A 14,694-nucleotide genomic window follows, 5' to 3' on the forward strand; every position below is an offset into this window, starting at 1 on the left:
ATTTTGGTGGGCTTCCCGAAATCTATTTGCGACGGCAAGACTTGAGCCGTTAGTTATATCAACTTTTCCAAATGCTGGTTGAACTTGCAACATTAGGCCTGCCCCCCGCGGCACGAATATGGAACGTACCGGCTGGGTTCCACCGTTCGAACCCAGGTTCGGACCAGGAGTTCGAAACAGATTGACTCAAAATATGATGAATCTTAAAAACTCTTACGTTGTACTAAAACTCTGTGTCTATGTTTGTTTGATTATCATCATGCCACTTATTATATTGCATGTGACAGCCGCACCCATTCAGATTCTTGTACCAAGAAATGAGGTCTGTGACACAATGCGAAATGTATAAAAATGGGTCCGTCCGCAGGGTAGTGTGCTTTGGTAGCTACAACCAGACTGAAACTTCACCACTGTGATTTGCGCATGTTCGCAGTTAATTTGGGGGCAAAACCGTTTCTCCTAAAATTTACCCTTCAAGTTTGGTATCAATGTAAATGTGAGGAACTGGACTGTCCTACTGTGGACAAAACTGATTGTGCCCCGGCCATCTGGAGAAAATATAATCACAAATACACAGACCGAAAATTGCTTTTTTTTGAGGGGCCACAGCGTTGGCTGATCTTTTGCAATGCAATAAATATCCACTTGGCTGTGCTGGGCAAATCATGTAGATACGAAAAAGTATAAACATTATGTATATCTAACGTGTCTTTGTTTCAAAATAAGCTGTTGTTTACACCCATGCAGCGGGGTCAGTCCGTGACCCGGCGTAAGCCGTATTTCAGAGAATAACGCGTTCTACGGTGACCTGCGGTTCGACTGACATCGCCCGCTCGGTCGAGAAAATTTAGGTCAGAGGTTAAAGTTGAAGACAAGTTTGACCTCGCCTCGTTCCCAGACTACTATCCGCTCTCACGTGAAACTGCTCTGGATACGAGATTGCTGAGACCTGATTACACTATTGATTGTAATACGTCATACCTGATTACCCAATAACTGTCTGCGGACTAGAAAACAACCGCCTTTAATAGCTACGTCAGACTTTTGTGGTCTACAAAAATATTTTCTTCTCCTTTTCCCTCACATACTAAGTACTTGATAGCATATGCTGTGAAAGTACTTTGCCGACTTTGTCAGTAATAAAAGTTGGCATCGCCCACGGCTGTACTTTGGTCGCTTTATCTTTGGCGGCTTGTCCTCAAACACCGAGAACTGAGTATGTTTACTCACTCACGTGCCTGTCAGGCGTATTTGACGTTAGAACTTTCAAAATGGCGGGTGCAAAACTGTTCAGACTACGCCATACACTGACGTTATTTCTCGTCGTCCTGATAACTTCTGAGCTGGTTTCTCAAGTCAGGTCCCAAACCTGCGTGAAGAAAATGTCATGCGCATGCGAGATGGACGATAAGTCGGGTTACATAGACCTCACGTCTGTCCAGTCGTCGGGTAAACCCAGGTAAGTAACTCTGGAAACTTAAACTTGTCAAAACATATGGCTGAGCAATGCAATTAAGTTATTAAACTTGATCACAAACAGTTCATTTTAGCGTCATATATGCACAATGGTCAAGCATAAGTCTTCTGAATACGTGGCCCGTACAGGTTTCAATTGTTCTTCATATGCAAAATGTAAAAGTACATTTAATTGATACAAGACTTTTATGTGTTGCTACTATCAGTTGTGACGCACGGACTTTGTGAGTACGTCAATAGAAACTGAAGTTAAGCTTCATGGGAGAACCGAAAAAGAGACAAACAAAGACTGGTTTGTGATTGCCTCTCTTCTTGTGAATTAATGTATCAGACATCGTTGAAATAGTGTTGTTAATACATTATTCCATCATATTTACAAGGCCTACACTCTCATAGGTTCAAGGACGTGACTCCCACGGATTTTGGACCATGGCTGTACTCCTGGAACCCGTGTGAATCTTTCTCTATGTCTCAGTGCTCCAATGTGGCAGTAAGCTTCCTCCTGATGTTTTTTTAAGATTCTCAAATCATGTACTGTATAATGTAGATCTTTGTCTTCACATATAACGTTAGATGTATGGCGAATTCTATATCCACAACCATGTACCTACATGACCCGACATTTCGGTGCTTCGATCCGTGACCTTCCTCTGCCCATTGCTATTGGCATAATGATTGTTTCGCGGTACTCTGCTCAGCAACTAGTTATCACTGCAGGGTTACAGATGTAGTCACAAACGGAGGTATTGTGACATTACAAACATACTGTCCAGCATATGTAAATTGATTAAACTATTCCTTACGTATGCTGTCCCAAACGGAACTGAGTTTGAAAAGCCCCTGGGTCTTATTCACCTTAAAATGCTCCTTTTGCTTGACCGCAAACAGCATCGGTATCGTGTGCACAACGGTTAATCAAAAAGATTCAAAGATCCACAAAGTTTCTGAAAGATGACATGATTCTAGCTTTCATGAACACACATTTGTGAATAATATGTACTTTATTTGCATCTCCTTTTCTTTGTCATGGCGATACGAACAGGCATGTCAAGTCAGTAGCACCGACACAACACAGTCCTTTGACATCGGTATTCAAGATTCTGTCACCTTCAACAAGGATGTAAACGACAACTGGGTGCTGACATACACGAGCAGAGATGGGACAAAGTAAGGGTATCGTTCAATTTGTAGAGTACTACATAACAATAATAATGATGATAATAATCATCTGCATCTCATTCGCTTCAACTACTCAGGTGGTTTTATTCAGTGCTTATAGTAAATGACACCACATATACCTCAGACTGGGTTATCCACCATTCAATTGTACTTACTTAATATTTATCCTCTTCCTCCCATGTGGGATATAAGGCCATTGATTATAAGTCATGCATTCTCTCTTGACATTTATGTGTTTGAATTCAATTTGAAACACGCATATATCGGTCTAATGAACTAATAATTTTCCATCACATTTGAGTCATTTTAATTTTCTACCGTCTTTTGAAAACATATCAATTTCTTTGGTTGCTATAAGACACACAGAAATATGGTTACCTGTTGTGATTTTGGTTACAGAACTCTAAATGTAGTTCTGGAGTGTACACAGAACAGTGATGACCTCACAGTAACAGGCGAAGTATCAACGAATGCTTACGTGAGTATAGCAGAATTTCCGCTCTTTGAAAACTTAAGCACCCCCCTCCCCGAATTGGTCTATGGGTTTGCTCCAGAATTACTAATGTTTTCCCCTGTTACGAAAAGCCGTGTATCATGAACTGTAGCATTGTCTGATTGGGTAATTCTATCGTGTTTTTTTGTTTTGTTTTTGTAAGATTCTACCTCTGTTCAATTTTCTGCTTAAGTACAGTTTTCATTATCAAAAGTTGAATAGTTAAACTATGAATCAATTTCCGTAATGCCCCATTTCCACTGGATTGCGATTGCTGAGCGACCGTAAAGTGACCCAATTTGATTTCGTTGACATTGACCATTTATTTCATTATGGGAATACGAGACATGATACTGTTCTTTGCCTTTGAAATTCGTTGCAATCTTTTAAATCATTCGTCGCTCAGCGGTTGCAGCACAGTCGCAGTCTCCAGTGGAAATGACGTGTTAGGACAAACAAGCCAAAGCCAATTACTTAAATTACTACTGTTTACTTTTACATGTGACAATAGATGCTACCAAATGTTGTTATGCAGATTTTGAATTTTTGCCACATTTCAAAAGACTCTACCAGGCTCCTCGAATCATAAATCAAATAGCAGAAATTGGACAAATAGAGGGAATAGTTTGATGTGGGAGTCACCAGGCCAGAGGAGTCAGTACAGGACCCCATTTGTCCAATTTCTAATATTTGACCAACAATACTAGTACTCAGAGCCTGGTAGAGGCTAACTTTTCAACGTTCATCAAGGTAAAATACCCGGACAATGTTGCCATGGTTACATATCAATATACATTTCTTACCTTTACATAGCAATTCACGTTAGTGAGTCGACACAGCTGCGTGAAGCAAGGGCCCTGGCCTGGACTAGCCGCCAGTATAAGCTTTGGATCCGTTCTGTGTATAATGTAAGTTTTACTTTTAGTACGAATTCAATAGTTTGATTTATGTAAACGTTTATTTGAATGAAATAACGTTAAACATCAGTTCACCTACTACTTCTTGTGTGCAATGTGCCCAACGTTTACAAAACACCAAATATGTAGATGAAACTGCGTCTCATAGAGTTTCCATGGAGTAATTATAAACTTTATCTATGTCTGTATGTCTATTCATAATGTTCATGTAATACGATGTACAACATGCTTCTTCCACAGATTCTTCCCCGGAATTTTCCTGTACTGTGCGGGAGGAGTCGCCTTTAACAAATTGGCGCGAGGAAAAAGCGGCAGAGACCTCGTACCTAACGTCTACTTCTGGTCAGAATTACCCGGAACAATAAAGGTATAGTCATCACTGACTATTTGGTTTCCGACCTTCGTGAAAAATGGAGGTATAGTTTTTGCTTTTTCTGTTGTTTTGTATGTGTCTTCACACTAACGACTTAAGAACCTCAGGACGGTCTGTAATGATATTTGGTATGTGGACGGGTGTTTTAAACATAACGGTCAAGATCGATTATGAGTCCCCTGGCGACCGATTTTGATAATGCAGCAGAACCTCAAGTTGTTAGATTGTGTTTGGTGTTTTCAAACGAGGTGTTTTGATAACATTGTTGATAAAAGTATCGAAGTTTGATTGCGAATTTTAGCCAAGGACTCTTAGTTTTTATGATGTATATCTTAAAGCACGACTGACACATTGGCAAATCAACAACAAAAAAAACAGATCTTTCTAGAATATTTCAATTTGTATTTTCAGGACGGCTACAGGTTTGCAACGAGCCCCTGTAGAGGTGCTACGGCAGGAGACACGAACTACGACAAAATCTGAGGACAGTTTTGTTGCATACTATCGACACGCAATGTCTTTTTCATGTCTCTACTGTTTATAATAGCATGGAGAATTCGAAGCCCCCAGAAATGTGCGTAGAAACATCAGAAAGATATATAGAAACGTCAGATATCTATAGACTATATTTAGTAGATATTTTACGTTATTGCGTCTGTGTGCTTACCCTTGCAATTGGCATTAGATTTTAAAAACACTTTATCAATCATACTAAATTTTAGTATGTGGTCAGCCAGATATAACAATTTGATATTGTTATAGCTTAACGTTTATGCCTTATAGTTTCGTCATCAGCTGAGACGCCGTCACAATATCAAATTTACATAATGTATATGATTGCTGTATAAGTCAAACTGATCTGGCTATTTCGCGGACCTCAGTGTCCGAAATAAGTAGATAAAATAACATATAATGTTACAGTCTTTGGTGATGAAGACTTAGACAGATATCTTTGTACATGAATAATTCCTTTGTCTTGTTAAAATTCTGTGTGCAGTAAGCCAGTATACGCAGAAAATATTTTCTGTAAATGCAAAGCCTATGGGACAGTGGTATTGCTGCGTACAGTAGAATTGATGGTTGTAGACACTGCAATCAAGTATAACTTTGAATGATATACTCAGGGCTCTAAAGAGAATCTGGAGTATGTGCAGCATCAAGCTGATCATATATTCTTATTAAGTCATACAATATCGATGTTTTGATAACCTTTTACTGTAGCTCACAGTTTATGTAATAGATTGCCTGTAAATATCCTAGCCTTTACTGTGATTGCTGTTTTAGACATGATCATAGTATTGTCTTTTCAAAAGTCCAGCCCATCCAGGTCGCTCTTTTCTTAACAATGTGCAAAATTTGACGTCTATAGAAAACCTAGCGTTCCACTTCGACTTCTCAAGCCATAATACAGGTGCTTTATGTGGTGTTCTGCAATAGTGGCCTACATCAGCTAGTATGTTTTGAAACTGTGTGACCTCCTCGACAAAATCCTGTCCTTCTTTTGCGATTTCTTTTGACAACTTTGCGTAAAAATGGTTGTAGATCGCAAAGTCTGCTGCGCTGAAGTTTTTAAAGTTATCCAACATTTTCTGTGTAAAATTGTTCTTCATGTCAGACCCCTTCAGTTGCACGGATTCGCCTTTAAACTTATAAGATCGACTCTTGAGCCTGGTGCCTTTTCGGTAGATGATGTCCCTCAGTGACCAACACATGCGACGTTTCAGCATCACCAGTGATTCGTCTAGTCGCTCCAAAACCATCACTGTCGTAAAATCTTCGTCCAGCTCTTCGATGTAACGTTTTACGGCATCCGGGTCCGTACGACGTTTTTCTTCAAGGCCAAGATCATGCGCAATGCAGTTTCGAATGCAACCGTAATCATAGATCGAGCCCGCTCCGGTTTTGAGCGGTGGATGAAAACGTTTCTCCCAGTACCAAGGATCGTTCATAAAAATCTTCACGGGAGAAGTCCTATTTTTAGTTACAGAATCCGACATTCCAGTGAAAAAATTGTGCAAGTGGAAATAGTTAAAAGCCGAACTTATTCGACTTGACGGTTCTCTGAGAATTGTGACAAATTTTGTGTCTGGTGGCATCAGCTTTAGAAACATTTCCTTGTCATAAACATTGTGATGGTTGAAGATGTTCCACTGTTTCCCGCCAGGGGTCGCTCTGTAGGATTTGCTTGTGATGTTGTGAGGTTTTCCGATCCATGCTCTTCTGGTACGCATTGGAAGAGCCACTATCAACTTGTGGTTATAGGCGTAATGGAAGAAGATGGCCTGGATTGTAGAGGAGCCACATTTGTGCACCTATAGATTGAAAATATAGGACAATGAGAACAAGTCTTAGTGTACTTTGTAACATTTCTTGGCCCTTTGGCGAGAGATAGAACCAAGGGCACAACAAACAAATGATACATGTATGTCAATGGTACAGCAAAACGAATGTGATCGAAATGTTAACGTTAGAATGAATGAAGAAATGTTGCATATTGAGCTTATCGTTTGCAATTACTGATAACGTTATATGTTCTTTTGACAATACGTTGTGTCTTACAGAACAGTAAGAAACTCGATACCAGAAGTAGATTTGACTAATCTTACAGACCTAATAAAGCTACGATAGGTAAATACATAAAGAATTGCTTTGTTGTGAGAAAAGATGATGACACGTATACTCCATCTGATTGTATGACGATTCGATATTCTAATTTGGTTTTCTATATTGTTTAGTCAGCAGAAGTCTAAGACTTATCATGTATCTCTATTTTGTAGTTTATAGTTTTTTGTTGTGACAATAAAGCTTCTAGTTTCTAAGTATGGGCAACAGTACTGACCTTGGCAAACACGAAATTATTCTGTCTGGTACACTGCATCTTCGCTGTTTGGTTTGACGTTTCTAGGTTCCCCTCATCACTTATCCTATAGGAAAACATACGATTTTTTTTTAAATAACAAGATAAAGTCATGTTGCGTGGAATACAACGGTACAACTGGTATGTATTGTCCAACATTAACAACAAATTGAAACATTCAAAATTTTCCTAGATTTGTTGATTTATTCATTATTGTGAATTTCTCGCTGCTTCTGTGTACGTATTTTCCTGTCAACAACTTTGAACCCGGGCCAACCAACCTTCCCATCCTGACAGTCTCCAGTTACACCACCTTTTGCCTCACATCATGACACACTGCAATATTCATATATCTACAAACACCCACCAAGACTAGACAAACATCCATAAGGACCTAAAACAGTGTCCCTGTCTACACTTTTAAACTTAAGTATGTCATAGACATGGGGACTGCATCCAGACCTATTTGAGTACCACTTCTCATATTGGCGCTACCACCGACACAACTAGGACAGCCTTATTACCCGCATGGGTATCGACTGGCTGTGGTTCAAGGTAAAGATTCAAGGTAAAGATAGACAGTTGTCAATAAAAGTATGTAATCATATGACATTACAAGAAGATTTTACAGTACTTACTGACTGGAGCCTGGAAAGGCTCGTTGTTTGTAGTGAAAGTTAAGACCAGTGGTCAGGTTCATGAAATGGTAGTTACGAATGTTGACCGTCCTTGGAAGGTAGTCCCCGGTGTAGAACAGAGCTATTGTCAGTACAGACAGTAACGACAATATGTTGAGAGCCAAAATCTTCCGATCCATGTTTTAATGGTAGGTGGTACTGGAAATGATTGACATTTTTAAATCTAAATGTTTCTCCTGATTTACAATGCTAACGAATGTGTAAAAAAGGAACGTTACTGCATTCTTTCTACTTGTGTATAAACATATGGAAGCAACACACACACACACACAAACGTTAGTAGTAATATCATGTAACGTATACTTCGTATCACATGAACGTTTGCAGTGGAACATCACTAGCACTGGGATAGCCTATGTCAAACGGAAGCATCGAACTAACATGGCCGACGTTGTTGTTGTTGTTGTTGTTGCGTGGCCAAATTACTCTGACCTCGACCAGGGTGACCTCACCCGAAAGGTAAACATGTAGAAAAAGTATACTTACTTTTGTGGAAGGTAGGAAAAGGTTTTCTCAAAGATTTAGACAATTTCTGAAGAAAATTCTGGCTTGAATCCGTATAAGATTCTCATGTTTTCTGAATAGATGTTTATTCATAGGCGCTTCAATTATGTAGTACTATGTATCGCAGGCGTGGAAAACTTGTCCGACAGGTAATCATCCTAACCAATGAGTCGGATATAATTTTCTGGCCTTCGGGACACCCTCTTATACGTCAAACACGAGACAGTCACACGTCAGACCTGTGGATTACAGTCCAGCAGTTCAATTCAGCCTTACTGTACAGAAATTTGTTTCTGACCTATTCAAGAATAGATAAGCAAGGTGACACGTATACGTATGTTACTTTGTTGGGCCCTTTATTAGTTGTACTGCATGTGAAATAAATATCATTAATGATCTTTTTAAAAACCGTAAAAACCTGCGTAAATAAAACTGTATTTTATGGAAACGGAAATTCAAAATTTTTAATTTAGAAATAAAGACACATAAACGAAAATCTCATTCCTCGTGATTTTGTGAAGTTCTTAATGCGCTAGGGTATTACAGATGTTAGTGATCTTCCCCTTCCCTTATTAAACCCCATCACCCCCTCCCTCCCATAAGGGACCATTTCTCCGGTAGTAAGCTGACCAGCTGTCGATGGACTATACTTAGACCACACTACGTTCAGGAAGGGATGTTGGATTGTAATATTGCAGGATTTGAAAATACTTCTAGGGGGCCAAAAAAGTCTTTTCGGGATCTCAAGAACCTGAGTTACAGGTGCGTTCAACACACAAGCACAACCAAAACTTTCTCATAGGTAATAAAACAAACACACCATATATGGGAGTGGTCTAATAAACACAATTATCATATTTCGAACCCTCTTCTTGGACGCAAAAAAATAACAAACACGCACATATAATGGGAGTGATATAATAACCACAATTATCATCTTTAGAACCTCCTTCTCGGAGGTGACAATATAACAAACACACCATATAATGGTAGTGATCTGATAACATATCACACAATAATCGTCCTACAGGTATCATAAACATACTACATCATTTATCATTATGCACAATCCTATGTCATCCGCTTTATCATTGTTTATCCATATTATCATAATAGTGTTCTCGTAATATCCTATCCCAGCCTGGTCTCTCTTCGCTCAACAACTGACAGTATTTCTCGTTTATAGAAAATGGCGTGTTCCACTTTGACGCCTTGGCCCATGCTATCTTTGGTTTGCGTTTAGATATGCAGTAAGAGGCTACTTTGCTCAGTATGTCTTTAAAGTGTTCTACTTCTTCAAGAAAGTCTTGTCCTTCTTCAGCAATGTCTTTTGTGAGTTTGTCATAGAAAAAGTCGTATATCTGAAAGTCAATGTTGCTGTACATTTCGTAGTTATGCAGCATTTTATCTGTGAAATCCGTTTTGAGGGCTGACCCGCGAAACCTCAAATCTCCGGCTCTGACAACGTATGGTCTCTTCTTGAACTGCTTTTTCTCCCAAAAGATTATATCCTGAAGAGACCAACACATTCGCCTTTTCAAAAGCACCAACGATTCTTCCAGCTTCTCTAGAATCATCACTGTCGTAAAATCTTTGCCCAGTTTTTCTATGTAACGTTTTACGGCGTCAGGCTTGTTGTATTGACTTTTCTCCATTCCTAGATCTTGCGCCATACAGTTTCGGATACAACCAAGGTCGTTGAGTGAGCCATATGCCGAGCGCACTGGGTGGAAATGTTGCTCCCAATACCACGGGGCGCTCAAGAATATCTGGATTGGCGACTGTCTCTGTTCAACACTGACGTTTAGCATATTTGTGAAGTATTTGTGCAGACTGAAGTAGTTGAAAGCTGAACTTAGTCGGCTTATTGGCTGTCTGAGAATGGTGAGGAATTTTGTGTCTTTTGGCATCAGCTTTAGAAACATTTCCTTGTCGTACACGCTGTGGTGGTTGAAGATGTTCCACTGTTTTCCATCAGGGGTCGGTTTGTAGGACTTCTCTGTGATGCTGTGAGGTTTTCCGATCCATGCTTTACGATTGGTTCTCGGTAGTGCCACTATCAGCTTGTGGTTGTACCCGTAGTGGAAGAATATGGACTGAATTGTGGTGGAACCACACTTGTGAACCTGTGAAATGTAAATTAAAAAATTACGGTGACAGTCACTCTTTTAGATAAGCGGGTCTAGAGACCATGCATGGAAGCTTTTTGGTAATATTAAGCTCAAATGTCCACAACAATATTATCTACACGTTACAGGCACATTTAAATATTTACCATAGCATCTACCGATGGAATTGCCGACAATGGGATTCTTAGATACGAGGGGGGTTCAATAAGTTCTTTGCCTCACCAAGAAATAACAAGCACAACTCAGATTTTCAGGCACAACTTCATAGTATGAAGTCTTTTATCAATATCCTCCAAATTTCAAATCATTGGAGTCATTACTTTCCAGGCATTCGTTTTTCCTAAATTAGAAGGTAAGTGGCGAGAAAAAAGTTGTGTGAATTGTGATCAGACATGTGTGGGTCTAGTTTCCCATGCCATAAATTAACAAAAGACGTTGTCAAAATGTTTGATAATGATTCTCTTCCTATTTCAAGCAAAAAGAATTGGGTTTCTAACTTCCAGCAGCGCAAATTGACCCACACACTCAGGTCAGGTCAATTGTCCACGTTTTTTCCTTCTCCCTCACCTAACGTTACTGGGTGTCGCCTGCAAAGTAATGATCACACTAATTTGAATTTTGGTACATATTTATATAAGACTTTATACTTGACATCTATGCTTCGAAATCTGAGCTGTGCTTATTTTTTCTCGGTAAAGTCGGGGACTTATTGATAACCCCACGTACATGTATAAAGTCTTATATAAATGTGTACCAAAATTCAAATTATTGTGATCATCATGTTGCAGGCGACACCCAGTAACGTTAGGTAAGGAATAACGAAAAAAAAAGGTGGACAATTGATCTGCAACCTGAGGTGTGAGGTCAAATTGTCTGATCACACTTCACCCTTCTTTTTCTCCCCACTTACCTTCTAATTTAGAAAAAACGAATGCCTGGAAAGTAATGACTCCAATGATTTGTAATTTGGAGGATATTGATAAAAGACTTCATACTATGAAGTTGTGCCTGAAAATCTGAGTTGTGCTTGTTATTTCTTGGTGAGGCAAAGAACTTATTGAACCCCCCTCGTACAGGCTTATAACTAGGATATATCATCTTCTGCCTCGTTTTGATGCAAACTCTGATACGACAGTCCCTGGAGATTCAAACTGTCGACCAAATAAGAAATAATAAATCATGCTATAATGATTGGATACACAATCCAACATTATTGCATATGCTTAACATTATTCCTTGCCGCATTTTCTAAGCAGAAAATACAAAATAACTTCTGACCTTTGCAAAAACGAAGTTGTCCTGCCTGACACATTTTGCAGTTTTGTTTGGCGCTTGTGTAGGCTTTTCGTCTCCATTGACCCTGTGAAAAACATGAAGCATTACGTGAAGTAGACTCCAATCAAAATGTAAATATTGTGAAAATAATGATACAATTTTAAAAGCCCTGTTCTATGACACTAGGATTAAATAAAAGATAGTAAATATTTCAATGCATAATCAAAATGACCTCATGAAAACAAAAAGACTGCTTCACATTTTCCTCATTGCCCCGACGTTAACGTTTCTAAATGTCTAGAAAATCTTACTTGAGATTCCGACTGCTCTTTCTGATATCCTGATCATTCTGGATTGAGGAGTGATTTGACCTGTAAACATGTCATTGACACATAGTAGGAATTATTAGAGTATACGTGACTCCTCGCAATTACTCAAGGACAATGACATTTATGCATGTCAACAGCAAGATAATTCGCTTTAACAAAGGTTATCCAATGCAGCACGTACAACGTTGATATAACTTGACCTGCTTCATTAACAACCACCTAATTATGATATTAAACACCACCTTAGTATACTATAAAAACGTGTGAATGCCAAACTCAAAATGGTATCCAAACTACAAATAATGACGGGGGCGTTCATTGACAACATATTTTAAGCCCAGTCATTCTGATTACTATTGAACCATGGGAAACACGCAATAATATGTACATGGGTATCTCAACGTACAGTTGATTCTAGCGCTCAGTACTTATTCCCCCTTTCCACTGGGACGGCGCTCTCGCCGCGCTCTCTCTACGACCTAAAATTTGACAGATCGCTCAACGAATTCTATAGACAAGAAACGAATCTTTTTACACCTCGTGTGTTTTGTTGTCTTTTCAGTCACACTTTTACGTTTTGTATGATATACCAAGTGTGAAAGTGAAGATTACACATATCCTATTTAGGTCGCAGTGAGAGCGCAGCGCGATCGCCGTCTAGTGGAAAGGGGGCCTTACGGAATGGACGCGGGAGAGTCCGACTGTGTCGTTTGGAAACTTAAATGCGGAGACAGGTGTATGTCATGAACGAAGCGCCGAGTATGTAGTCCGAAGTTTCCAGTGTAGAAGACAATGATAGTCGATAGTGATAACAGTGACACTGTGACGAACACTGAAAGTTTCCGATGCATGTCTTAGTTGTCACTGGTTGCTGCTGTAAGACAAAGAGAGACATAGAATTTGAGCCATTTTAAGGCACATGTATATCCAAGGACAACAATCGCAAGTAAATCTGTCTAGATATGCAGCTTGTACACTTCAGTACAAATATAGTGTGTTACGCCATGAGGTGGTTTACCGGGTAGAAATACAAACAAACTTCGACTATTTAGACAGTTCCTGTCTTCCTGACCCTTTGATCTATTTAAAGGGTACCAAAAAGATGTACGATAGCAGTATAGAGTGTCAAAAGATATGTATTATCATGTTAAAAAGTAACCTTCATGCACTTAATCACAATGTAGGAAATTTCTTATTTCCAAAGCATAGGTAACAAGTAATTCAAAACAGTTTGTTGAATCAAGATGGCCGCTGCTGTGGTATGTCAGTGTCCGCGCGTCCACTGATCTAAATCAAATTCGCTGACCTCGATTCAAAGAAACTGGCAGTAAAATGTCAGATAACGATATTTACCTACGTTCTCTTAGCGTTAAAGTAAAGGAAAACTAGTCAACTGAACACACCTTGTGCCATAGAATGGAGAAATTCGACGCCAAATTCTCGCCTGCTAGCTTATGTTTGGAGCCTTAATAACATATAAATCCCCTGGGGATATAGTTCTTTCTTTCTGACCCTTCCACGAATGCCTGGTGAGAGTAGAAACCTACCCAACCGGTGTGATTACCCTATGTACATGTGCACTGTTCAGTCGAAATGCTGAACAAAAATTAAACACTGTTGGCAGGATATACGAAAGGCCATTGTATCCATATCCGTCCTTTTGAGCAGAAAGTTAGGCTAGATCTTCTGAAATCAGATCCAAAGGCAGGGGAGACACCATACAATTTTATTTACCACTGGTGGCATGTAATTGCAACGAATTTCGAACTTACAACGCGAAAGTTTACTATGCTTGCCCCTATCAACTGATATGTAAAATGCAGGTGTTGATTGTGAAGTAAACTTGTTCAAGTTGTTGGGCTTCGTATACTTTCAAATGTATAGTGTTATGGCCACTTCATATGAACCAAACTACATATGAACATAGCTTCTTGGCTAATGAAAAAAAAAGTTACAGAGAAAACTGATTGTTGCGCGGTGATTTCTAATTCGCGGTTAAAACAAGTTACTGCAATTATGCAGGATTTTACTGTATGTGGGGTGGGGGGCTGTAATCGCGGTAGCCTTTAATATTAATGAAGAAGTCACTTCGAAAAAGACCACCGTGAATATTTCCATTTTTACAGTAGTTTTCATATATTCACGAATAAACACACCTACCTTTGGCTTGAAATCACCTCCTCCCTTGGCTGCACTTTATCCGTAAAAACAGTGACACGTTTGTTGCCTGTTTATGTTGTAGACAACGCCTGTGTTAATTTGTGTCAAGCCTGCCATGAAGGACCAGTCAATTAGCATATCCGAAGGACACGTGACGTCAGAGAATGATCAGCCAATTCTTTAATTGATTCTGTAATAGCGACATCTAGCGGTTTCGTCATTCCTTGCAACAAATCAATGGCTGTTGTCAAAACGAGTATGGCTACACAGTTTCATCCCTGTTGATGTTGTCAAGACTATGTAA

At 39.4% G+C, this 14,694-nt stretch overlaps 3 protein-coding genes across 6 annotated transcripts; 1 reads left to right on the forward strand and 2 right to left on the reverse strand.

The window, feature by feature from the left end:
- Positions 1–1,132: 1,132 nt before the first annotated feature.
- LOC118423991 lies at positions 1,133–5,198 on the forward strand. The gene is made up of 7 exons (XM_035832366.1): positions 1,133–1,459; positions 1,873–1,966; positions 2,519–2,643; positions 3,055–3,133; positions 3,962–4,056; positions 4,306–4,432; positions 4,850–5,198. Exons 1-7 carry the CDS (start codon positions 1,272–1,274, stop codon positions 4,919–4,921), a joined length of 780 nt encoding a protein of 259 aa, XP_035688259.1. The 5' UTR covers positions 1,133–1,271; the 3' UTR covers positions 4,922–5,198.
- A 16-nt stretch (positions 5,199–5,214) lies between these two features.
- On the reverse strand, positions 5,215–7,595 carry LOC118423992 (galactose-3-O-sulfotransferase 3-like). The gene is made up of 2 exons (XM_035832367.1): positions 7,278–7,595; positions 5,215–6,750 (listed from the first exon to the last, which is right to left on the reverse strand). The coding sequence occupies exons 1-2, from the start codon at positions 7,452–7,454 to the stop codon at positions 5,719–5,721; spliced, it is 1,209 nt and encodes a 402-aa protein (XP_035688260.1). The 5' UTR covers positions 7,455–7,595; the 3' UTR covers positions 5,215–5,718.
- Positions 7,596–9,557: 1,962 nt separating this feature from the next.
- On the reverse strand, positions 9,558–14,545 carry LOC118423993 (galactose-3-O-sulfotransferase 2-like). 4 transcript variants are annotated; one of them, XM_035832369.1, is made up of 5 exons: positions 14,391–14,545; positions 12,909–13,104; positions 12,213–12,272; positions 11,905–11,986; positions 9,558–10,623 (listed from the first exon to the last, which is right to left on the reverse strand). In XM_035832369.1, exons 2-5 carry the CDS (start codon positions 13,079–13,081, stop codon positions 9,586–9,588), a joined length of 1,353 nt encoding a protein of 450 aa, XP_035688262.1. In that variant the 5' UTR covers positions 13,082–13,104; positions 14,391–14,545; the 3' UTR covers positions 9,558–9,585. The 4 variants fall into 4 exon arrangements, with proteins under 4 accessions (XP_035688262.1, XP_035688265.1, XP_035688264.1 ...); XM_035832372.1 differs by having other exon boundaries at positions 12,909–13,101; positions 14,391–14,525; XM_035832371.1 differs by having other exon boundaries at positions 14,387–14,498.
- Positions 14,546–14,694: the final 149 nt, after the last annotated feature.

Source organism: Branchiostoma floridae, chromosome 10 (assembly GCF_000003815.2).
Source record: "Branchiostoma floridae strain S238N-H82 chromosome 10, Bfl_VNyyK, whole genome shotgun sequence".
NCBI lineage: Eukaryota > Metazoa > Chordata > Leptocardii > Amphioxiformes > Branchiostomatidae > Branchiostoma > Branchiostoma floridae.